Source organism: Mesoplodon bidens (genome assembly GCF_964165515.1).
Source record: "Mesoplodon bidens genome assembly, chromosome: 1".
NCBI lineage: Eukaryota > Metazoa > Chordata > Mammalia > Artiodactyla > Ziphiidae > Mesoplodon > Mesoplodon bidens.
The window spans coordinates 216,215,306-216,241,537 of NC_138176.1; the positions used below are offsets into that span (position 1 = coordinate 216,215,306).

Sequence of the window (26,232 nt, forward strand, 5' to 3'; positions counted from 1 at the left end):
TTGACGGTTGCCCTCAGCATACTCACACAACTTGCAGCATACCTGCCTCCCTAACTGGGCTCCATCAGGCAGATGCCATGCATGTTTTCTCTTTGTTTCTGCCACAGTGCCCAATACTGTGACCAGCTCCTGTCCTTGCTACAAGTGTTTGAGTGAACAGACTATGATTTGATTATAAAAGATAAATAAAATTTAAAACTTACTCACAGCATTGTAACCGAAAGTGGGGTCCGGCTGCTCACCACTCAAAAGCCAATACAGCGGCAAGATTGGCGGAAAGCAAAGTTTGCTTTATTTTGGATGCTGGCAACAGTGGGTTGGGGGCGGACTCCTCCCCAAAGACTGACTCACCCCCGCCCCATCCAGTGGGCAAGAGCTTTTATAAGCAGAGGCAGGGGGCTACGTGCAGAAACAGCACCGTCAGCTCTGACAGTCATCTTGAAATTGGTCATGCGGTGGTCTGGCCAGCGTCATCTTGATTGTCTTAAGTACGGTTAATCTTCAGCTCCAGGGTCGATTTGTTTCCATTTCTTTGAGGCCAATTCTCAAATTGTGGCAGCTTATGTCCTGCTTACCTTCTGGTTGTCATGTAGTTAACTTCTTCCACCTGATGGGGGTTTCAGTATCTCTAAGACAGCTCAAAGGATGCGGCTCAGAATATTATCTGTAGCCCTTGAGAAGGAACTAAAGGTCCTTGACTATGCTTAATGACTAAACTATTATTATTTGGTCTCCTTTGACTGTTTTCCTTTGTTTCTGCATTTTCTCACTTCTCTAATTAAACTTATTCTTTGGCTAAAACTTTTCCACGGACAAAAGGCAGGCTGAAGACATGGAGGGCAAGGACTATAGGGTCCTGATTCATTTCAGCATCATGGTGCAAACTGGAGCACCCTGAACTGGGAGTGTGGAGGGGAAGGAATACCTCATCCCACATTTATTTAAATAGCAATGAAAACAAACCTCAAAGATGGCTTATGGACAAAAGATGACCTGTTGAATTCTGGGAGACCCATTCAAATTCTCCCTCACCTTTAGGGGCTAAAGTCACACACTTAAGAGGCCTTTGGGACCAAGGAGGGAATCTAAATATGAGAACCACCCCGCCCCACCCCGTGTGAGACAGGAGGGATGGGTGTGGCCTGTGACGACCTGGGGAGTGAATGTCTTGTCTCTCTCTTAAGCCTCCTCTCCAAACTTACCTCAGTCTCTTCCTCTCTCTCTTCTCTTTTCACTGTGTCCATTTATTTCTCTGCCCAATTAAACAAATGAGCACACAGGTACTCTGGGCCAGGCCTGTTCCAGGCAGCGGAGTTGCCAGGATGACTAAGATCCCTGCACTCCTTGGGTTCTGGGTTTTTGCAAAACATTCAGTTCTAACTCCCTGTCCTGAACCGGCTTAAGGCTTTATCTCCTTTTCCTCGCTATGAGTGATGTTATGGGATGAATTGTGCCCTCTCAAAAGATATATTGGGAAGTCCCTGGTAGTCCAGTGGTTAGGACTCCGCACTTTCACTGCCAGGGGTGCGGGTTCAATCCCTGGTCCGAGAACTAGGATCACACAAGCTGTGCAGCAAGGCCAGTAGATAGATAGATAGATAGATAGATAGGTGGATAGATAGAAGTCTTAATCCCTGGCACCTGTGAATGTGAACATATTTGGAAATGGGGTCGATTGCAGATGTGATCAAATTAAGATGAGGTCACTAGGGTGGACCCTAATGTGACTAGAGTCCTTAGAAGAGACAGAGACCCAGGGGAGAATGCCATGTGACCACAGAGGCAGAGATTGGAGCGATGCATCTACAAGCCAAGGAACACCAAGGGTTGCCTGCAACACCACAACGTAAGACAGGCATGGAACAGTTTGTCCTCTGGAGGCCTGAGCCTTGCCAACACCTTGATTTTGGGCTTACAGTATCCAGAATTGTTAGAGTAAAATTTACCTCTTGAAATTGGCTTCTTGACAGTCTGCCCTGTTTTGAATTCTTTTTCCATTCCCTATCGCAGGACATTTCTAGAGGGTAGGTGTCAATTACAGCCCCCCAGGCCTTGTGAATATGAAGTGTCCGTAAGCATGTTATGAGAAACGGCCACAAGTTAACAGGATTTCTTCGTACTCATCTCTGGTTATTCTGGCAACAAGAGCCTTAGAGAAAGTTGTGCTCATGGGTTGTAGATTCGAGTGGTATGTGCCAGAGCAAACACCCAAGGGGACTTCCCTGGCGGTCCAGTGGTTAAGACTCTGCGCTTCCAATGCAAGGGGCGCTGGTTAGATCCCTGGTCGGGGGACTAGGATCCCATGTGCTGCATGGCCCAAAACAAACAAACAAACAAACAACCCAAGGGTTGTATCTCATTAGTTCTTCCCCCTTTCTCTTTACCCCTGGGGCAAATCCCAACCCCTGGGACACCATACTGCAGAGGGAGCTGTCCTCTGGAGGTGGGGAGACTGTAAGGGAGGAGGCTAGAGGCAGGAAACTCACCAGCAGGAGACCTGGAGACCAGCTGACTTTTCAGAGCTCTTCCAGCCCAGAGTCTGCCTGGATCTGGGGATTGTGGTCCCATGAAGAGGGCACCAGGCACTACAGGTCCAAGGAGGGCTCATTTGCTGGCACGTCTTCCCCTGTACCCTCAGTCCCAGGACAATCCAGCCTTGGAACCCAAGCCTGCTCAGGCTCCAGGGATGTGACTCTAGCCCAGGTCATCAAGGTCTGTCAGGGACATAGGAGGCATTTCTTTTTTTTTTTTAATTTTAATTTAATTAATTGTTATTTTATATTGGAGTATAGTTGATTTACAGTGTTGTGTTGTTTTAGGTGTTCAGCAACTTGATTCAGTCCTACATAGACATATATCTGTTCTTTTTTGGATTCTTTTCCCATATATGTTATTACGAGTTTTGAGTAGAGTTCCCTGTGCTAGACAGTAGATCCTTATTGATTATCTATTTTATATATATGTTAGGGTGTATGTGCTAATCCCAGCCTTTGAGTTTATCCCTTTCCTCCACCTTTCCCCTTTGGTAATCTTAAGTTTGTTTTCTAAGTCTGTGAGCCTGTTTCTGTTTTGTAAATTGGTTCCTTTGTATCAATTTTTGGATTCCACCTATAAGTGATATCATATGATATTTGTCTTTCTCTTTCTGACTTACTTCACTTAGTATGATCATTTCTAGGTCCATCCATGTTGCTGCAAATGGCATTATTTCATTCTCTTTTATGGTTGAGTAATATTCCATTGTGTATATATATATATATATATATATATATATACCACATCTTCTTTACCCATGCATCTGTCAATGGACATTTAGGTTGTTTCCACGTCTTGGCTATTGTAAATAGTACTGCGATGAACATTGGGGTGCATGTATCTTTTCAAATTAGAGTTTTCTCTGGATATATGCCCAGGAGTGGGATTGCTGGATCATATGCTACTAGAGTGCTATATTTTGAATGGTTCTACTATATAACAAAATTTTAAGAAATTTCTCTAATATCTCAATTGTACTGGGATAAATTATAGGGTTGGCCAAAAAGTGCATTCGGGTTTTTCCATTCAATGTTATGGGAAAAACTCGAACCAACTTTTTGGCCAGCCCAATATTTTCCTTTTAGAAACCAATTTCAGTAGTTATGAGATAAACATTCATACTCCCCCGCAGTGTACATTCCACTCACATGGTAAGCTTGAATACGACTCTTTTTATTTCAAGCTACTTAAGATTTCCTTATTGTGGAGAAACTATATTCCTCTGCCCCAGGCAGGAGCTAGATTCTAGAGTTTAGAATAAGTTCGGGAAGCTGGTTGTCAGTGAAGGTATCTACGCGCTTCCATTTACCTCTGTATAGTTCATGCATGTGGTTAACTAGGAGATAACTTCCCCCGGTGATCCATGAACCTTTCACCACCCCACTGGTGACTCATTTAAAAAAGTAATAATAAATAAATAAAATGATAGGTCAGGGAAGTACAAGATAAGATTGATTTAGGACTAGTGAACTCATAACCCATGTTTTGCAGAAAACTGTGCTTTTAAAGAGCTACATGACCTAAAAATGTTTTTTTTTTTTTTTTTTTTGGTTTGTTTTAAAAGAGAAACAAGCTTTGTTCAACTTAGTTTTATTGCAAGCTCCAAAAGTGCTATTAGACCTTTTGAAATTTGGGCTTATTTTAAAAATAAAAAAGCCCTGGAAATTGTGTCTTCATTTGTCTGTACAAAGTTCAACCTGATAATGGGAATAAATAGACATCAGCCCAGTTTTCATGTTTGTTTTCAAAATGTATCAAATCATCCTTTTGCTAAAGTTCTTTCTGATTCCTGTCAGAAACAGTTATGAGAATAAATGCTCACCGCAAGGGGGAGCTGGACCACGAAGAAATTAATGGGTTGTTTTGGAAATAGAAATAAAAACTGGGAGAGTGTAGGTGATTCAGGGTAAAACCATCAGGACTGGCAGAAGTGATGTTCACAGTGATTATTCCATTCGTTCAGTTGTTCAGACCAAAGATCAGAGTCGTCCTGGATTCCTTCCTTCCCAATGAACTAAGCCTGTCTTTCTCTTCTGATGCTTTGACATCTGGGGCCTTGCTGACCCTGGGCCACCAATTCCTTGAGACAGCAAACAACTCATCCTTTCATATGCAAACCAACCAATCCAGAGCCCATCTTGCAACTGGCTTCTTTCAGGGCTCTTTTTTTACATCTTTATTGGAGTATAATTGCTTTACAATGGTGTGTCCGTTTCTGCTGTATAATAAAGTGAATCAGCTATACATATACATATATCCCCATATCCCCTCGCTCTTGCGTCTCCTTCCCACCCTCCCTATCCCACCCCTCTAGGTGGTCACAAAGCACCGAGCTGATCTCCCTGTGCTATGTGGCTGCTTCCCACTAGCTATCTATTTTACGTTTGGTAGTGTATATATGTCCATGCCACTCTCTCGCTTGGGCTCTTAAAAGAAGAGCCCAGGCCTCTATCACCCCAAGACCAGGTACCAGGCGACTAAAAGCAGCCCCTATACCGCAGAGCCCGTTGAAATTATTCAAGCTAATTCTAAACCTTCCTGCCAGTTCCTTCCCCCAGAAACCACAATCAAGCCTCTTGTCCCTGTTTTCGCCTGTTCTCTCTGCCTCCTGACCGACCCTGGCGCTTCCCTGCGTGGCCCCTGTGGCTTGGTGTCCCCCCTCCCCTTGGGAACTGTAACTAACTTCCATGGCTCTGATCTGTTGGCCTCACTGTACCTGAGAAGTAATAAGACCAACACCTTAAAATCGCTACCCCACATCTCAGCAAATGTCTCTGCCTTTATGGTGTAGCCCCAGTTCAAGCACTCCTCATGGCCATCGCCCCTGTGTCCCACCCGCCATCATCTTGTTCTTCCTGTTTCCACCTGCCCACCACCCCACTCCCTGCCTCCTCATTCCAGGCTATTCTGCACCGTGAACAGTCAAGCTGAGCCTGTCACACAAGTAACGCAGGTCTTATCACTCTTCCCCTCAGAGCCCTTCAGTTGAAGCCCTAACGGCAATTATGGTTTCAACAGCGTTTTTGGAACCTTCAGGAAACTAAGTTGGATAAAGCTGGTTTGTTTTTAAAAACACACAAAAGTGGTTTATGTCATCGGTTGACTTTCCATCCACTCTGAGTTAAAAACCCAGTCCTTAAAATGGCTTTGGGGGCCCCTATAGAGTTGGGTTCCTGCTTGCCCTCTGAGCACAGCACCCGGCCGGCCCTTTCTCCTCACAGCCCTGGCCTCCACCCTCCCAGACACCCCCGATTTGCACTCCCTCCCTCAGTGCGGTCCCCCATCTAACCGCCACACCCCTTGCCTTGTTCCATAGCACTTACCTGGCACTTACAGCCATTCCTGGTTCATGATCAGTGTCGCCATGAAAACGTAAGCTCCACAAGGCAGGGACTTTGTTTTTGTTCACTGCCAATTTGTTAATGGCTTAGAATAGTGACTGCTAGATGGTAAGAAATATGTGTTGATTGAATGAGCAAACCGAGAAAATGATTTTTTTTAAAACGACACTCCAGCTCAGTCATTCTTACATCAAGCATTTGGAGAATGCTTTGTATGCATCCAGAAAGACACACTTGCTGGCCCCGAAGCCTGTCATCTAAGGGGGAGGCCAGCAAGATGTTTCACTCATTAAACAATCGAGAATACAGTGTGGCCCATGATGTCCGTGGGTGCGGAAAAGCGGGGGGGGGGCAGTGAAGGCAGGTCATGAAGAGTCAGGCCAGCTTCCCCTGCCCCCTCCACCCCCCACCCCCCAAAGGTGGCATTCCAAAGCAGAAAGGATACAGCTAGTGAGTCTCCTCCATGGGTCAAGCACTCAATCTTTTTTTTTTTTAGGTATCATTATTAATGTAAATTTACAAGTAAGGAAACTGAAACATAAAGAAGTTTTATCATACAGTCGGGAAATGGCAGAGCTGGGATTTCAATCTAAGATGATTACCAAAGCTCTCTTAAACATTACAATCTGCGGACTCCCGTTCATTCAGTTTATTGAGTGCTTACTCTGTGCCTAACGTTAAGACTTAGACTAAGGATATTAATCGTTGGTTTTACCCTGTGGAGAGCATGAGGAAGTGAAGGGTGGGAGGAGAGAGGAGCTCCCATAAGTGTGGTCAGGAGAGCAGCCTGGAGCCCAGCTGCCCGGCTTCATGCTTTGCCCGGCTTCATGCTTCGCCCCTGCCACTTCCTTGTGAGTTCTGTGACCGGGGTACCTGACTGCAAGTCAAGTTACTTAACATCGGTATGCCTCAGTGCTTCCCTCTCTAAACTAGGGTGATAGCAGTACCTATATCACATGGCTGTTTGTGAGATAAATGAATAACCTAAACATTTAAAACTGCCTTTAAACTTGACCTAAATGTACCTTTGTAGAACTCTCTCCCACACCAGCCACTGGAGAATTCTCTGAGTTGATTTGACTAATTAGAAAATCCATTCATGTATCTGAAGAGACTATTTCCTTTCTTCTCTGAAGAAAATGAGACAAAACCTGTGATGTAGAAGAGGCAGACACTGTGAGTGGTCAACCCAACCCTCTTTTCTCCTTTCTTCCTTGCTGGGAGAATCCAGCTTCGTTCAGGCCCTCCACCCTTCTCCACACAGCTGTAAGCTTCCCTCAGGTAATCATGGTGCCCCCATGGCCCTGCAAGGGATTCGTCTAGGTTTCCTCCATGGTAGAGACCATACAAGAGATTTTCATTTCTCACCCACTAGATGTTGCCGAATCTGGCTGTGATGTCTGCAACTGTGACACCCATGTTGTGACTGTAGGGTGAGCTGGCCCCTAAGGGCGAACCGGACCTGCTAAGAATTGCAAAGCAGAAAGATAGAAAGTTGGTTAGAACTAACCAACTCCAGGGTCACTCAACACTTCTTGTTATGGGAGATAGTAAATCTTTATTGCTTCAGCTATACTGAGGCAGGGTGTTAGGCTTCTTGAAGCTGGAAGCCTTCTGATACTTGCAATATCAGAATGATACTCATACTTGCAAAATCTGATACTTGCCAATAAAAATCTGGTAGCAATCTAGATGGAGCCATTCATCCTTTTCTATGTATATTATAAGAAGTGACGCTCTAAATTCAAAACCATGGCTTTTGGTTTTCACAAAGAAACAAAACTTTAAGAGAAACACATACCAGTGTGTTGCAGGGGAGTTTGCATCATCTTTTTATATAAAAGGCAACAGCTGTTTTCTAAAATACTTTTGGGGCAAAACTTTCTAGTTGAACAACCCCAAACCAGTCAGATGCATAAAATCCTTCTGAATGATTGTTATCTAATTCTAATTCTAGAAATGAATAATTTAAATAATTTTAAGTCTAGTGTGAATTAGCAGGCTAAATGGTCTGGAACATTAAAACCCAAAGGCAGATATTCAGTAAGAAGTATATGTGGGATGAGTATTGAGACTAAAACAATTTGGTTTCAATCTTCCTCACAATCCCTTATGCTACAACACTTGAGCCTACATCCATCTTAATCTACAAAAAGTTGCCTGTTTGAGAACAAATGTATGGACACCAAGAGGGGAAAGGTGGGGTAGGATGAACTGGGAGATTGGGATTGACATACATATGCTAATACGTATAAAATCGACAACTAATGAGAACCTGCTGTATGGCACACGGAACTCTACTTAATGCTCTGTGGTGACCTAAATGGAAAGGAAACCCAAAAAAGAGGGGATATATGTATACATATAGCTGATTCACTTCTCTGTACAGCAGAAATTAACACAACATTGTAAAGCAACTGTACTCCAGTAAAAACAAACAAAAAATGTTGCCTGATCTTTCACTTTTGAGAGTTGAGCTTCTTAGACTTGCCCCAGTTTTATTCAATTTTTAATCTCACACCCCTCTCCCACACAAGGAGGAAGAATATTAATATTGTGTGTTAGTGGGTGAAACTCTGCCTTAAAGATCCAGCGTATGGATGTGTCTTCATCCAAGTGGGGAAACTGATCTAGCCCGGTTTGGATTGAGTCATCTCACTTGCTTCAATGGAAGGAAGTGTGATAAGATCAAAGAATGGGCCACCGAGGGAGGTAAGATAAAGCAGGCGGGCTCATGGGCTGCTTCAGTTTGACACCCAGCTTACTGGAACTCACTTCTTTGGGACCATGGGTAGATGGCCCAGCTGATAGCAAAGTACTATTTTTACCTCCTTTGTCACCGGCCTTTGTGCTTTGGGAATGTTGTAGGGGAGAGTTTGGGAACGTTGACAGTGATTGGGCAGAAATAAGGGGTTTCTGGCTTCCTTGGCTCAAAGCTGTCCTAAGATCACCAAGATCTACCACAACATCTAACAACGTTCCTGTATCTTCAACCACAAGTGGAAGCTTCCCATTCTTCAGATATTTTCCCTGATCTTCTGATTTACGTTCAATATCCTTAACATTTATGGAGTCCATCAGATACGTTTGGCTGATGTTGCTAATTTTTCTGGATTCACGGGTGTATGGGGTGCCATGCCAAATACACAGCAGGCCCCTCACCTTTCCATACCCCTCCCTCAGGTCTTACTATGATGCTTTGAAAATGGTAGAAGGTTAATACAGTAAGTCCCCCACCTACGAACCTTCAAGTTGCGAACTTTCAAAGATGCGAACGTGCGTTTCATCAGCGTCAGGCATGAGTGAAATTGCAGCCTGCCTTGCATCTCCTGTTGCTGACGATCCTTCAGCTCTACCATCTCCCACCTCCTCTCCCTCCTCCAGTCCATAACTCTTCTTGCCTGTTCACTCGATGCCAGTCCCTGGATGCCAGCTGTTGTACTGTACTACTGTACTTTTCAAGGTACTGTACTGTAAGACTAAAAATGTTTTCTTTGTCGTTTGCGTTTGTTTTTAATGTATTATTTGTGTGAAAGTATTATAAACCTATTACAGTACAGTACTATGTAGCCGATTGTGTTAGCTGGGTACCTAGGCTAACTTTGTTGGACGTACGAACAAAGTGGACTTAGGAACGCACTCTCAGAATGGAACTCGTTTGTATGTAGGGGACTTACTGTAATGTTTTTAAACAACTTCAAATGTAAAGTTTGCTTAGTAATTTAAATATACAGGAAGACATGGCAGAGAAATATGTTACTGCCTTCCTGCCCCATGCAACCAAAGGAAGACAATGACAGGTGATTGTATATTTTGTTTAATACTTGCATTGTTTCTATAGCGCAATTATAGCAATCTTTAAATTTACTTTTCATTACAAATATTTGTCAAGTTTTGTTTCAGAAACATTTTTCCTACTCTTGCACATGCACCCAGACACACTACAAAAAACTCATTCATAACACAGTAAGGGCAAACATTATTCATGTAAACATCTTTCATTAATTTCCCATAATTTAAAAAAATCATAGAATTATAGATATTGAATAAGGCTCATAGATTTAGTTCAAATTCCACAAAAGACCAATCAAAGATGCTCATTAACTGTGATGAGGTTAACTTTTGGTTGCAATAAATGCCGAAAGCATTCCCCTGGCTTCCAACCCTTAAACATACCTCACAACCTGATCAATGCATTTCAGGATAAAAAGAGAACACAGAAAACCCAGGAGGAAAAACTTTTGAAGTAGGGAGCTCAGAACCATGAACCCAACTTTCCTCTATGATAAGCAGACATCATGTAGTCCCTGTAGTTTCCCAGTACATGACTTGAGATGAATGACAGTCATCCAAAATGTAACCAAGTTGTCTGTTACGATACATTGGTATGTGTGTACATATTGCTAGTATACACAGTGAAAATTTGTCATCATATTTATCATTTCATTATATCCAGGACGAAAGCGGAAAAAAAAAAAAACCACTCAAGTTGAATATCCTTATAAAGGAGTGTTCTAGTAAGAGTCAGGGGAGTTGGGAGGTATGTCCTAGAGGGAGGTGATTGGTCTTGATGTTAAAACGACTTCTAACAACGGTGTGTAAAGTCACAGACAGAGGAAGCAAGGATCTGCGTTATCCGAGGATGTCTCTCTCTGGTTGGAAGTTTGGTGCTTGGGTGCATAGTTTCCCAGAGCTGAGACGGGAAGTGTACTGTGCTGAGAAATGGGCCCCTTGCCAGCAGGACCCTCCTCCGTCCTCTCTCGAGGTGGAGGCCCAGAGGCAGGGACTGCTGGCAAAACCGTGAGGTCCCACCCGGGGGTCTGAACCCCATCTCCACTGAGGGCAGCCTCCCTGACACGTGTGACTAGGCAGTAAGGAAAGCGGTGGATGGCGGCCAGAAAACCCGGTTCCGAGGTTCCCATGGCCACGTCTGGCTTCTGATTCTGCTGCCCTGCAAAGGAATTGTGCTCCGGATAACTGCACCGGTGTCTCTAATGCCTCTGAGTCACTCACGGGCCCCCAAAGGCCCGGAGTGATGTCACTAAGGGTGGACATACCTCCACGAGCACCTAACTTCCACCAGGAAGCGGCTGAGGCACTGGGGAAGCCTACGAGCTCTCTCCACGTCAGGTGCAACAACGCGGGGAAGTTGCCATGAGTCAGAGTTTTTTGTAGGCTTTTTGATTTTGTAAAAATCAAAACTGATCTGCATTATATCTCAATAGACTCAGAATTCTCACCAAAAATTTTTGCAATTTGTCTAAATAGCACTGGAATAATTCAACTTCACTTAAATATATTCATTCTACCATGAAAATAGTTCATACAAACATCTATTTACATACAAACACGTTAAAATTTGTGAAAAGGGTTTCCATCCCTGTGGTTGTATGGCTTGAAATAGTTTTCATTGCTTTGAGTATGTCTGCACCCATTTGGCAAAATAAAACGATTACAATTTAGTATTTTAAAAATCAAAATGGACACTGAGGCTCCAAATTCCTGAAGGGAAGGATCAAAGACAAAAAAAAAAAAACCAGTCTATCAAGGTACCTCAAGTAGATGTAAATTCAATATATTTTGTGAACCTTTGATCTGTGGCAAATAAACATTACGACTATCAGTCTTGCAACATGGTTTTGCTTGTTTTTCTAAAACGAAAGATGTCTGGATTCTAAATCACTACTCTTAAGACAGAAACTTGAGGCAACTGTTTTAAAACAAAGCACAACAGAAAACGATACCTTCCTGGAAGATCTTAAATGCATTTTGCAGTGAGTGATTTAAAATTTCATATAGTAAAGGAAATTTACTAAAGTGCCACATACGACTCACTGAGAAGACAACCCTTGAACTCACTGTTCACAGTTACTGCAATTTTACCGTTACAATTAAATGTTGTCAATGGTTACACTTGGCCTTCACTTTGGCCTTTTCAGGTTGTTGGTGATAAGGAAATTGTTTTTCAAGTGTGAAGAACCCCCAGAAGGCAAATAAGTTTAACGACAGCCCCAGACAGGTTCAAAGGGGTCTTGAACAACAAATTTCCTTCTCAGTTTCTCAGGCAGACCAGGGATGAAGCAGGTTAAAATAAGAATAGGTAACGCAAAACTCCAGTCTTCCTTGCCTGTAGCTTTTAAATCTCATCATTCCTTTGTGTCAGAAATTCAGTCCTTACGGTTGTTTTTTGTGAGTCCTTTCAAATGCCCATTTGGGGACATACTCCTACAGATTAGTTCCTATTCCTAACTCTAACACAAGATAGTATTTTGGCATAGAAAAGCTGCTAAGGAAAGATCTAGTCATGCAGGAGTTGGACTGAGACGGCTCTGAGTGAATCTGATGGGGACCATGGCATCAGGCACCCTCCTTGTTTGGAGGAGAGCAGAAAGTTACTCCTTTATCCCCACCACCTGGACTCTTCCACATTTCTGTTACGATGCTGATGAAACTACCTGCTTCCTGACCTATTTCCTTCCACAGCGGACGTCAAGATTCAGTAGAAAAATACATCCCAAGGCTTCCCCCTCAGCTTTGGCTCAAACAGGGAACAAACCCTATTCCCTCACCAGTTAATTCCTCACGGGACCCCAACCCCCTTGACTGTTTTATCTACCTACAGAACACAGTGAATCTCAAGGCCCCCTACGACCCCACCCTGTGACAAAGCCTTACATTTGGCCGGGGGTGGGGTGTCAGGGGGACAACAGCAGCAGCAGAACCAGACGTGGACACAGAGTGATGGAGAGAGGTACTCGCAGAGGGACAGACAGACAGAGAGGGTCCAATGGGCCAGAGAGACGGGCAGGAGAGGAGGGAGAGAGGGAGAGGGCCAGAGGGATCAGCTGGCACGTTGTTACGTACAAACACCAGCCATTCTCACAGCCAACAGAGAGAGAGAGAGGAAAGGGTAGGGCAGGAGAAAAGAAGAGCCAGAGAACAAGGGAGACAGGAGAGAGGACGTGGAGAGGCTCAGCGTGGATGTACTGCTTCCTCTGATTTGTCTGAACGTCACAGACAGACACACTGCCGGGCTTTACACTCAGAGAGTTATTCACTCTCTTGTTTGAAAAATGGATTCGTTGGTTAATCACTATTTCTAACTCTTCAGCCACTTTTGTCAAAAGAAAAGAAAAATTCCATTTGAATGGGGTAGCCCATTGGGACAGAAATTACACCCCATGGCAGCCGGCAGCCTGAAGTCCTTGCTTTGGAGTCCTGCGGCATCCTCCCCTGACCGCACTCCCTGATCTGGCTCCGCAACCCAACTCACTGGGGTTGATTAAAGCCATCTTTCTCCTGAAGACACTCACTTACTTTGGGGCGCGTTTGAATGAAAGCACCTATCAGAATACAAGTCCCAAGGCTCTGCCCATCTGCCAGTTTATGGAACGGTCTCTTTCTACAGAATAGAAGCGATCCTATCCTGGTGCCTTTTATTCTAGAAACTCTATTCAGTTCACTTCGTGGAAGATCTTCCTGGCAGCCTCAGAACTTCTCACGAGTGAACCAGCAGCTTAGCTCCCTGAAACCATGGCCACCTAGCTGCACTGCTGGGGACAAGGGAGCTCTGGGAAGCCTGGACTTACCAAGGGAAAGGGCCACTTCTGTCACTGTCTTGAAGGCTGAATCCTGTGCCCAGGAGCTGCCAGAACTGAAAGTTGTGAGCAGCCCCGGATGAAGCACTTTTGTTAAATTCTTCCCAAGAGCAATGTGTAACTGACATGAAATAGCAAACTTCCTCCTGCCTGTTTCTTTTCTCTTTTCCTGCTCCCAGCATGCCTTCCCTACTAGCCAGAGCTACAGTGTGGAAGGCTTCAGCTTTCAAGACCAAACTGACTCGGTGACAGGTGCCCCAGCTGACAGTTGCAACTTGTAGCAACTGCTGCTTTCCAGACCTCCCAGCTCCTCAGCTGGGCATCTGAAGAAGACACAGCTATGGCATGTGGTGAGGGCACTTACAAAAACCCCAAACTCCCAGAATTCCCCCAGAGTCATCCCAGTCTGGTTACATACCTAATTAGCTAAACTAAAAAACAGGGGCTTTTCTCCTTATTTCTGCAGTTGTGATTACACACAGCTAGCAAAAATGGCTGAAATGCTATTGATATCGTTGCTTCTAAACTATACAGGTGTTAGTCTTAATTCACAAGGCTGTGAAGCAGATAAGTGCTTTGAAATTACAATGATGAAGAGTTTTAGCATTAAGGTTTGATTTGTACCTAGTGATCAGTACGTCTCTCTTAACAGTAGCGATTTAAAAAAAAAAAAAATGAAAGAAACCTTTTGAATTCTGTGTTATAAGTCAAGTTTGCTATTTGACTTTTGAATTCAATGCACTGTGCCACAAGCCAGACTGCTCTGTTATGTACATTTAATGTGTACCCAAGGAGAAAAAAAATTACTAGCACTATTGAAGATATTGCAAAATTGCCACGTCTACTGCTTAGAAATACTAATTTCCCTCTCTTCTTTCTTAAAGTATATGTTACAACTCTTCCATAACTTAATGCAAACAAAGTAAATTCATTTCTTCTCACATCTTAAAGCAAAGATACCTTTGTTTACATGCGAGAATAATAATTCTATAATAATAGCCCGGCCCTAGGAGCCAGGTCTTTATATTAGGACATAATAATGAAACAGTGATATAGAGAGAGCCAGAGAGACCTACACACTGGCACTGAAACGAAATCCATTTGGAACTTTTCTCTTGTGAAAGATACCTAAGATAGAGGAGAGGACTAAGGGGTGAAGTGACTCAAAAAGTGGGGTTCTGTTCGCTAGGGAATAAACAAAGCCATTCTATTGCAAGAACAGATCAAAGGTTAAAAGGCAAATGATACTACATTTAGAGAATAAAAATGTAGTAATTCTCTGTCCTCCATATGGCGCATATGCAAGTGTGATAACGCAACCTGCACTGGCCACAGAAATAAACCTCATGGAAAAGCCAGTGACTAAAAATGACTGAAAAACCCCCTTTTTCCCTTTTTTCAGTCTAATCGTTTGGCATCTCTGAATGTGGTACAGATTTAGTCTTGAACCACCCAAGAACATCACGCTGTCTTCTGTCAAGTGCTCAACAGTACCTCTCAGGAGGGCGTTGTTGCTAGCTAATTTTAAATCTGGTATGAGTAATACAGTCAGACCTAGTTAGTATTCGAGAAAGTTGTAGCGAACGCAGAGTGAGAGGATGTGATGTCACAGCATGAACAGTCCCTGGTTGTCCCGTTGTCGGATAAACGTAGTGCATAGATCCAAGTTTCTATTCCAGGTCTCTGAAGCCCACAGCCAGGCCTTTCACTTCTGCTGGGTGGCCTGGAAGGCCTTCAGCTCCACCTGGTACCACTCGGGGGCTTCAGGCCCACTCTTCCCCGGGGGGCTGTGGTCGTAGCCATAGGCAACAGTGAGTTCCTCGTCGGCCTCCACGGCTCGGAGCGTGCGAATGCATTTGATGGGTCCAAAACGGGGGTGGACAAACCTAGACATCAAGATGCACATGGTCATTCCCGGGCCGGACCGGGAGGTCAGATGCAAAGGCTAGAAGGGCTGAGGCAGGAATCACCCGTGTCCTTGCTGCGCCCTGGACACCACCGGCAGGTCCTCAGTGTGCGGGCCACAGAGGAGCCGACATCAGCTTCCCCTGGGAGCCTGGTGCTCACGGGGATACTCCGGGCTTCCCCACCCAGACCTGGTAGTGGAATCTGCATTCTAACACCCCACCACCCTCCCCCTCCCCGGTGATTCCTATGTACATTAAGGTTTAAAAAGCACGGCCCTATCTTCCTTTCTGAGCCTATTTGCCACTCTGTATTTGTAAATCAACAATCAGGATCTTCAACAAAAATCTGTCCTTTTTTTTTTTTTTTTTTTCCAAAAATCTGTCTTTAATGAGAAATCAGATCCAATGCGGTCTGTCAGCATTTCAGCTCCTCTGGCCTGTTGCATCAGATTACCTGGCTGTACCTCGGGGAAAGGCTTTTCCAGGGCACTTCTGGAGTTGTAAGAAAGAGCCCTGTGGATTTTCAAAAGCAAAAAACGCTGTTTTCCATCCTGTACCTATAGAGGAAGAGTTATTTTCTAGCATAAAAGTAAATGAAGACTTTTTTTCCCAAGAGGGAAGCCCAGACCGCTCTGCCATCCTGCTTCTTTCAGATTTCCCTCTGATGCACCCTGTGATGGGAAAGGCCGGGCTAAAGCTAGGATTACGCTCCTCTGCCAGAGGCTCCGAGCCTGGCTCACCTGCACAGCTCCCTGCAGGGGAACAGGAGCTAAATAAGTATTAAGAGACTCATCTCCTCTAACAGCTGCTGAAACCCAACACGGATAACCTGGAAGGCAGGCCACAAAGAAATTAACTTTGTTTTCCTATGCATCTGGTCAAATCCATTCATTTATAGTTACATTTTGAACAAAGGGCATTGAAACACCAAAGGAGGAGGTTCCAGGCCTGAAGTCAGAGGTACCTGGGGCTTGATGCAAGCGCTTGGTGGGAGAGGAGTGTGTCTGCAGCCTATGGACATATTTTGTGGGGAGTAAAAAGGAACAGCCACACCCTCACTCCAAGGGGGCCTCTATGTCCACGCCCTTTGGCTGTCCTGTTTCTTGGAAAGCACACTCGATTTGGGCCCGAAGACTTGGGTGTGAGTCCTGGTGTCACACATTATTACTGCCTCCTTCTGGAAAGCTCACCTCTGCGTCTCTGAATCTCACTTTACTCACCTGCCAAATCATGATAACACCAGTAATCCTTATCCTCCAAGAGTCATTGTGGTGACAACATAGGGTCACATAAATAAAGCACCAGTTGTGCAGTGCCTGGCACAACTGAAGACTTGTACCAGTTGTGACATGTGTAAGCAAGCACGTGGGTATATGAGAGCATGCACGTGCACAGAAGTCTCAGACTGGGCTCCAGCACAGAGGACATCCCTGGATCAGGGATTTGGGAATTCCTTATTAAAATCACAACCCTTTGTATCTAAATTAAAATATTTCATTAAAAAGTAATGGAATATTACTCAGCCATAAAAAGGAATGAAATACTGTCATTTGCAGCAACATGGATGGACCTAGAGATTACCATACTAAGAGGAGTCAGTCAGACAAAGAAAAATATCATATGATATCACTTATATGTGGAATCTTAAAAAAAAATGATACAAATGAATTTATTTACAAAACAGAAACAGACTCGCAGACATAGAAAACAAACTTATGGTTACCAAAGGGGAAGGGCGGGGAGAGGGGGGGGGATAAATGAGGAGTATGGGATTAACAGACACACACTACTATATACAAAATAGATAAACAACAAGGACCTACTATATAGCACAGGGAACTATATTCAATATCTTGTAATAACCTATAACAGAAAAGCATCTGAAAATGAATATATGTATATCCACATCATTTTGCTGTACACCTGAAACTAACACAGTATTGTAAATCAGTGATACTTCAATAAAAAAAATACTCCTGAAATGGAGCTCTAGTTAACCTTCTGGTACACTGAAAAAAAATTGCACAAGAAGCCTAAGATTTCTCTTATCGTCCTCTTGTATTTTAATTTTCTTGCTCATTATCTTTATTCTCAGGGAGTAGAAAATGGACAGACTGAAAAGACAGAACTCAATCTCAGGTGCTGATTCTTCAAAGCAGCCCTAAGGCACAATGGTTAAGACCACTTCTCCACTTTGACAAGAGCCCTGCGTTTCTTTTTTCTTTTCTTTTTTTTTTCTTTTTTTGCGGTACACGGGCCTCTCACTGCTGTGGCCTCTCCCGTTGCGGAGCACAGGCTCCGGACGCGCAGGCTCAGTGGCCATGGCTCACGGGCCCAGCCGCTCCGCGGCCTGTGGGATCTTCCCAGACCGGGGCACGAACCCGTGTCCCCTGCATCGGCAGGCGGACTCTCAACCACTGCGCCACCAGGGAAGCCCGAGCCCTGCGTTTCTTGTTGCTGATCTGGGACAAGCAGTAATACCAGGGGCCCCACGAAGTTACTGGGAGGATTGAATGACCATGTGCACAGAAGGCTTTAGCACAGCACCGACCTAGAGGAAGTGCTCAGGAAACACTGGCTGCACGATTAGCACTCAGACCAAACCTCTGGGCCACACTCTTCGGTCCCTTGTCGACAAGTAACCTATATTTACAGAGAGAAAAGTAGTTCCTGCCTATCTGTCCATTTGGCACGCTGTACCAGACTACAGTTAAAACAGCTTATAGAGGTGCTGTTCTGTTTAAGTTACAGTGTGCATAACAGTACCAATGATTTTAGAAACAAATGAATGCCATGGATTGGTATCTGAATGTTATATTTGATTATTATTCAGCTAGTCTCCCCATGACCCCAAATAACGAATCGTTCACAGTGGGCTTGGAAAAAAAAACCCTCTAAGGAGCGACTTGATTTTGCACAAATGGTTCCTTCTCTTGTCTCCTGTGCTCTCTTCTTTTTGATGAGAAAAATCAGGTGCTTGCCATGAAATCACAGGGCTCATTTGTTTTAAGGGGCAGCCTAGGTAGCATTTGTTATCCTTAGTTACCACTGCTTTAAAGGGTTGTTGTTCAGCTGTGTGCAGCCTGCAACGATGCTCTGGCCTAATTCACACTGGCCGTGAAAGCCTTGGAGTTAATAACAGTGTCAGTTTCATTTCACATGACACATGTCCTTTGCCATTTCTACCCGCCCTTTAAACAGAAGTTGTAGCTTCAGTACTTGGTACTGGCTGCCAAGGAGAGCAAGTCAGTGCCAGAACAATTTTAAAGCCATCTCAGGGATGCAGGAAGGGACATTCAAATCCTGGCAATTTTCCTACAGATTAAATGCACATGATCAGATCCTGCTTATGTTAACAAGCTAGAGGACTAAGTGACAGCAAACTACAGCCGAGCAGAAAAGGTTGCACACAGCTGCCTAACTCCTAGACTCCTAGCCTGTCCTCAGGCTGAGTTAAGGACAGCAACAACATGGAATCTCAGCTGTATCCTTTAAGGCATAGTCGGAGATGCTTGCCTTTTGGAAGAGAGGGTTCAGGGGGCACATGAAAACTACTAAGATATTTGTAGGACTACTATGTGGAAGAGAGACTGACACTGTACACAAGAAAAAAAGGGAGGTATTTAGGGCCAAGGGCTGGATATTACAGGGAAACCCATATGGGCTCAACAGAAGGAACTTTCTAATCATCAGAGCCCAACAGCTAATTCCATGATATGTATTTGCTTGTCCAGACAGCCGCCTTTGTGGATAATGGTAAGGTTCTCATCAATGGAGGTTTCCAAGAGGTTCAATGCACCGTTGGAAGGGGAAGTAGGATTATCTGATTTTTTTAAATAATGATTTTGTTGAGATATAATTCATGTCTCATAAAATTCATCCATTTAAAGTGTACAATTCAGTGGTTTTCAGCTGTGCAACCATCGCCACTAATTTTGGAAGCTTTCATCAGCCTCAAAAGGAACCTCCACGCTCATTAGCCATCAACTTCTACTCCGCCCACCCCCACCGCCAGCTCTAGGCAACCACTGATCTGCATTCTGTCTCTGCGGCTATAGTGGACTGTTCATATACATGGAAATCATACACTGCATGCTCTTGTGACTGGCTTCTTTTTTAATATTTATTTATTTATTCTGGCTACACTGGGTCTTCGTTGCAAGCATGCGGGATCTTCGTGGCAGCATGCGGGATCTTTAGTTGCGGCATGCAGGCTCTTAGTTGCGGCATGCATGCGGGATCTAGTTCCCCCACCAGGGATCGAACCCAGGCCTCCTGCATTGGGAGTGTGGAGTCCACTGGACCACCAGGGAAGTCCCCATGACTGGCTTCTTGCACTTAGCATGTCTCCAAGGCTCATCCATGTTGTAGCATGTGTTCAGTATTTCATTCCTCTTGATTGTTAAATGATAGGGACTCTGATTTTACATGTTTTTTCCCAATACTGAGAGCTCATGCCCTAGGCTTAGGATCTTTTGGTTCTCCTTCCTTTCACATAATGAAAGGATTCCCTAATCTCCACTGTGCAGAGTCATTTCAATTTGTACTATTACTTCAAATGACACTACCCTTAATTTTCCAGAATGAGACAACTAAAGGACAAAAAAGCCACAATAAAAAAAAAGCAACCACTAAGTATAGCATTTCCACAGCATTTCTACTCTTTGAAGCACTTTTCCATTTCTGAGTTTCAAGTTATAACCATGAGGCCCCTGGCCAGAGGACCCTCGAATATTCTGAGGAAGCCACCTTCCTCGAGGCAGGATGACACCTTTGAGGTGCCCGCCTCATTCTCGGGGCCCCAGCCACTGGCCGCTTGGTATCCTACTCACATGTCATAGATGCAGTTCGGAGTGAAGGAGTGATTTGCCTTGTGTCCCAAGGAGGCACAGTACTTGGATACACGGTTGTAGGGCTCAGGCACATCAATGACCGTTTCTTCATCAAGGGAGAGGGTGTTCCCATTAAGAGCCCAGTCCCTGCTGTCAACCTGTAGAAAACAAGTGAACATTAGAAAGGCCCTTCCTCCCAGGAGCTCAAAGGACACCGGAGATATTAACTCATTTGTCCTTAAACTTCACAGTTTGAGTGCCACATACATGGAAAGAGCCTAAGGCATCCCTTGCACCTCGATGGTGCAAACCCTGCACACTGATGGTGCAAAAGGCGTATGTGGGCAGCGCCAGGCAGCTCAACTTAGCATTTATTGATTTTCCCCTATCTTATATGAAAAAAAGGATTTAAAGTCCCTTTACAAAGACACACAAAAATAACCAGATGTCTTTTTTTTTTAACATCTTTATTGGAGTATAATTGCTTTACAATGGTGTGTTAGTTTCTGCTTTATAACAAAGTGAATCAGCTATACATATGCATATATTCCCATATCTCCTCCCCCTTGAGTCTCCCTCCCACCCTCCCTATCCCACCCCTCTAGGTGGTCACAAAGCACGGAGCTGATCTCCCTGTGCTATGCGGCTGCTTCCCACTAGCTATCTATTTTACATTTGGTAGTGTATATATGTCCATGCCACTCTCTCACTTCGTCCCAGCTTACCCTTCCCTCTCCCCATGTCCTCAAGTCCATGCTCTACGTCTGCATCTTTACTCCTGTCCTGCCCCTAGGTTCTTCAGAACCTTTTTTTTTTTTTTGATTCCATATATATGTGTTAGCATACGGTATTTGTTTTTCTCTTTCTGACTTACTTCACTCTGTATGACAGACTCTAGGTCCATCCACCTTACTACAAATAACTCAATTTCGTTTCTTCTTATGGCTGAAAGAAACATTGTATATATGTGCCACATCTTCTTTATCCATTCATCTGTCGACGGACACTTAGGTTGCCTCCATGTCCTGGCTATTGTAAATAGAGCTGCAATGAATGTTGTGGTACATAACTCTTTTTGAGTTATGGTTTTCTCAGAGTATATAATGGTATATAGTGGCCCAGTAGTGGGATTGCTGGGTCATATGGTAGTTCTATTTTTAGTTTTTTAAGGAACCTCCATACTGTTCTCCATAGTGGCTGTATCAATTTACATTCGCACCAAGAGTACAAGAGGGTTCCCTTATCTCCACACCCTCTCCAGCATTTATTGTTTGTAGATTTTTTTGATGATGGGCATTCTGACTGGTGTGAGATGATATCTCATTGTAGTTTTGATTTGCATTTCTCTAACGATTAATGATGTTGAGCATTCTTTCATGTGTTTGTTGGCAATCTGTATATCTTCTTTGGAGAAATGTCTATTTAGGTCTTCTGCCCATTTTTGGATTGGGCTGTTTGTTTGTTTTTAATAAATTTATTTATTTACTTACTTATTTATTTATTTATTTATTTTTGGCTGTGTTGGGTCTTCGTTGCTGCGTGCGGGCTTTCTCTAGTTGCGGCGTGAGTGGGGGCTACTCCTCATTGCGGTGAGCAGGCTTTTCATTGCAGTGGCTTCTCTTGTCGCAGAGCACGGGCTCTAGGCCTGGAGGCTTCAGTAGTTGTGGCGCATGGGCTTAGTTGCTCTGCGACATGTGGGATCCTCCTGGACCAGGACTCAAACCCGTGTCCCCTGCATTGGCAGGCAGATTCTTAACCACTGTACCACCAGGTAAGTCCCGGGTTGTTTGTTTTTTTGATATTGAGTTGCATGAGCTGCTTGTAAACTTTGGAGATTAATCCTTTGTCAGTTGCTTCGTTTGCACATATTTTCTCCCATTCTGAGGGTTGTCTTTTCGTCTTGTTTATGGTTTCCTTTGCTGTGCAAAAGCTTTTAAGTTTCATTAGGTCCCATTTGTTTATTTTTGTTTTTATTTCCATTTCTCTAGGAGGTGGGTCAAAAAGGATCTTGCTGTGATTGATGTCCTAAGGTGTTCTGCCTATGTTTTCCTCTAAGAGTTTGATAGTGTCGGGCCTTACATTTATAACCAGATGTCTTGAATTAAAAGCAGGTGAGTGTTATGTCAACGGGTCAAAGACGGCCTCTGTGTATGGGCCCCTAGGTTGTTTATTTCTTCACTGCTGGCTGAGACCTGTTACCTTAAAAACCCGTTACCACCAACCTTAAATTTTTACATACCCCACTGTTCATTTAAATAGCCCAAACAGAGCAGAGTTTTAGCCATTCAGAGTTTGCTTCGTCCACAAAACCTACCCCACATCTGCTAGGAGCAGATAGATAAGCCCAGGACCATAAAGATGCCAGACTGTAGCTGTCCTTTGGAGTTCTTTGGCCCAGAGACCCCTCCCAGGCTACACATCACCTAGACATGTCAACCCCCTGTCCAGTCCCTCTCTCTCCCAGGAGTTCCCTTGCCCTGCCCCCCTCTGGACCTTGGCCCCTGTGCCATAAGCCTCTGAACGGCCTCATGCTGGGAGGACACCGCCCCCTCATGCAGCCCCGCCCAATCAGCACCCACCCAATATCTCTAAAGCTTGTTGTACGCTGCTGCCCCTTGTGGTCTTTTTCTGTAATCAGCCCTCAAATCCCTTGAACCTCTACAGAGAGACGGATGAAGCCAAAGAAAAATGAAAGGAAGAACATCAAACAGAACCAGAAACCTAAGGAATGCAAAACTGAGCACCAGAAAAGTCCTACACCTTTGCTGCAGGTGGGCAATTGGTGTGACCAGCAGAGTCACGGACAACCAGTGCGCTTTCTCACCCACAGCCGGACTCACTATCCGCTGTGCAAGCAGCAGGCATCCCTTCTCCCAACCAGTCCTGACCAACAGGCCCCAGCATCTGTGCATGCCAGCAAGGACAGCGTTTTGGAACCAACAGGATCACACTTTCATTCAAAAACTGTTGACACTCAGAGGTATACCTTCTCTCCTGTCTGTAAGCTACAATTATGCTTTTATTTGTATCTGATATTCATTCAACAGATATTGACTGAGCGCCTCCCATATGCTAGGCACTGTTCTAGGTGCAGGGGATACAGCAGTGATGAAAGTGAAAAAATCTTCATGGATCTTAATATTCCAGACCTGTTATGTGATGTGATATATGACACTCAGTACCATCTTCCTTATGTTGCCACTAGTTGTGTATTTTTCTCATCTAAACTTCATGAAGGCAAGGAGGCACCCTCATTCATTTATATAGTGAGTTTCAGCACAGAGCCAGATTCTGGTGTTAGAAACCTTGCTTGAATTCTGCCACTTACTATATTTGTGACCTTAGGCAAATTGCTTAACCTCTCTTGGCTTCAGTTTCCTTAGATGTAAAACATTTGAATAAATTATGTATCAGTATCCTGAGCCACCGTCCATAGGCTGAATTTCTTGGACTTTCTGGATTGACCATCACAAGGGGACACTGAGGGGCAGATCACAGCTCGGTTTGTGCACTGACATCTTTGTCTGGGCGGCTGCTTTGAATGTACAGTGACTTGATTATTTCTCGGCCTTTTGCTTTTTATCATTCCATAGGAACAAATGAAAAATGAAGACGTGAAGGTGGGATGTGAGTGGTCGGCTTAAGTCCCACCCAACTTCACACAAGTGAGACCAGGATGGACAGAGCCCTAGCTGTGCTCAAAGCATCAAGCTTTCGCCCTTAAACAGACACTTAAGGAAGCTAGTTGTGAAGTAAAGAAAAAAAAAAACAAAAAAAATATATGAAATCTGAGAAGTGTATCAAAGATTGTGTCTTAAAGGCAAGAGGTGATTCAACTCTTTAACTTTTAATTTTAATCTTCCAGGTAAGATGTAAGCTATTGTATGGCTTTTGCACAAACAGAAGTAGGGGCCCTTCCTGTAAAGCACCCCACCCAAGGTCATAAATTAATTATTGACAGAGTCCGGTTGGATCTCAATTTTTCAGATACTGGGTGTAGTCCAATACAAAGCAATTACTGTCTTCCTGATGGCACCAGCTCACTTTCTATAAAATAGCTGTGGAATGTAAAAAAAAAAAAAAAAATACAACAACAACATACTAAGGCTCAAAATAAAGAGGAAAATTGGGACTTCCCTGGCGGTCCAGTGGTTAAGACTCCGCATTTCCACTGCAGGGGGTGCGGGTTCAATCCCTGGTCGGGGAACTAAGATCCCACATGCCGTGCAGTGTGGCCAAATAAATAAATAAAAATAAAATTTAAAAAAAAGATGAATAGACTTGATTTCACAACAATTACAAAAAAAAAAAAGAGGAAAATATCTGCTATAGACTGAATGTTAATGTCCCCCCTCCAAACATATGTTGAAATCTCATCCCCAATGTCAGGGTATCCGGAGGTGGGGTCTTTGGGAGGTGTTTAGGTCACAGGTGTTTAGGACAGCAGGCAGAGCCCTCATGAATGGGATTAGTGTCTTATAAAAGAGGCCCCAGAGAGCTCCCTCATCCCTCCTGCCATATGAAGTTACAGCAAAAAGAGGGACATCTATGAACCAGGAAGCAGGCTCTCACCAGACACTGAATCTGTTGGCACCTTGATCTTGGACTTCCCAGCCTCCAGAACTGTGAGAAATCAATTTCTGTGGTTCATAAGCTACATAATCTATGGTGTCTTTGCTAAAGCAGTCTGAGGCTGGCTATAAGACAATATCCAAGCATTTTACAAAAAACCCTAGCTTTTTGTTCCTCTATATTCCTAGTGAATATTAAAGTAAAAGGACTAATGAGAAAATGAGAACGGTGTTTGAAACCCTTTAACCAATCACGCTGATTTTCCACTTCTACCCCGCTCACCTCTTGGTGTGTAATTCGGACTCCATTATAAAAAGACATAACAGTATTGGGTCCCGCTGCTACCTTTGAAAACAGTCCTTCTCCAGCACTGGAAATGAGAGATTCCGCAACATAAACCCTAAACAGAAACAAGGGGCAAATAATGATTTCTTTTTTAGTTTGATATGTCATCCCTTACATCAACCACCAAAATATTCTTATAGCTACGGAATCCAAAATGTCAGTTCATAATAATCCAATGAGGAAGTAAGAAACAGTGAAACCACATATTTTGGCATTAGAAACTGGAGAACTGTTACTTATTTCTCTCACTTCTCTCTAATAAAGGGATTATTAGTATATACTCAAAAGGTAACTCAGTGCTTGATATAAGGTTTTTAAAAAGTTGTCTGTTTTAATTAATGACAATTTCCACTGTCTTCCTAAACAAGGCAAACATTTCCCAAAGCTAATTAAAGCTCTACCTAAGTTTCTCAGTGCCAAATAGGAGGGAAAGACTGTTTTAATGGAGCCCCGAGATGAATCTTTTACATGAAAGAGTGATAAATAGTTAATAAAATATATCCAATAAGCACTTCCCAACAAAGGAGTTTATAGCAGATCAGCTCAAGGACCAAATCCGGCTGTGTCCATTTTTGTAAATAAAGTTTTATGGGAACACAGCCACAACTATTTGTTCAATATTATCTACGACTGCTTTAGCATTACAAAGGTAGACTTAAGTAGTTGCCGTAGAGACCCACAAAGCCTAAAATACTGACCACATGGCCCTTTATAGGACAAGTTTGCCAACCACTGGTTTGTAAGAAAACAGCACTCATGATTACGGAACTGGATTTAGTAAGTAAGTACGTGCCCCATCCACAGGATTTCAGTTCTTCTGGCCCCTGTGATGTAATGACTCTGGTGGAACTGGTCATCTGGGATTTCTGTTATGTAGATCTTCTGCTTATCTGATGGGCTGGAAGGCTGAATTATTCCTTTTACCTCTTGACTCTCTCCCTGGGACAGAATTATACGTCCTGCTGCTTGGCCGCATGACTGCCTTTCAGCTTGGTCTGAGGATACATCCCTGCCTGACTGACTTTGGTCTTGGCCATGTGATCTGCTTTGCGACTAGGCAGAAGTGACTGCAAAGCTAGGTCTTGGATATTAAGAAGCATGG

General features: G+C 43.8%; 1 protein-coding gene across 1 annotated transcript in view; it reads right to left on the reverse strand.

The window, feature by feature from the left end:
* Positions 1 to 9,677: 9,677 nt before the first annotated feature.
* Positions 9,678 to 26,232, reverse strand: part of SETD7 (SET domain containing 7, histone lysine methyltransferase) — a 50,026-nt gene continuing 33,471 nt past the window's right edge. Inside the window, exons 6-8 of the mRNA XM_081242146.1 lie at positions 25,068 to 25,185; positions 20,214 to 20,371; positions 9,678 to 15,360 (exon numbers count right to left, since the gene is read on the reverse strand). Coding sequence (XP_081098272.1) covers positions 15,180 to 15,360; positions 20,214 to 20,371; positions 25,068 to 25,185 — 457 coding nt within the window. The 3' untranslated portion in view covers positions 9,678 to 15,179. The remainder of the gene's footprint in view (positions 15,361 to 20,213; positions 20,372 to 25,067; positions 25,186 to 26,232) is intronic.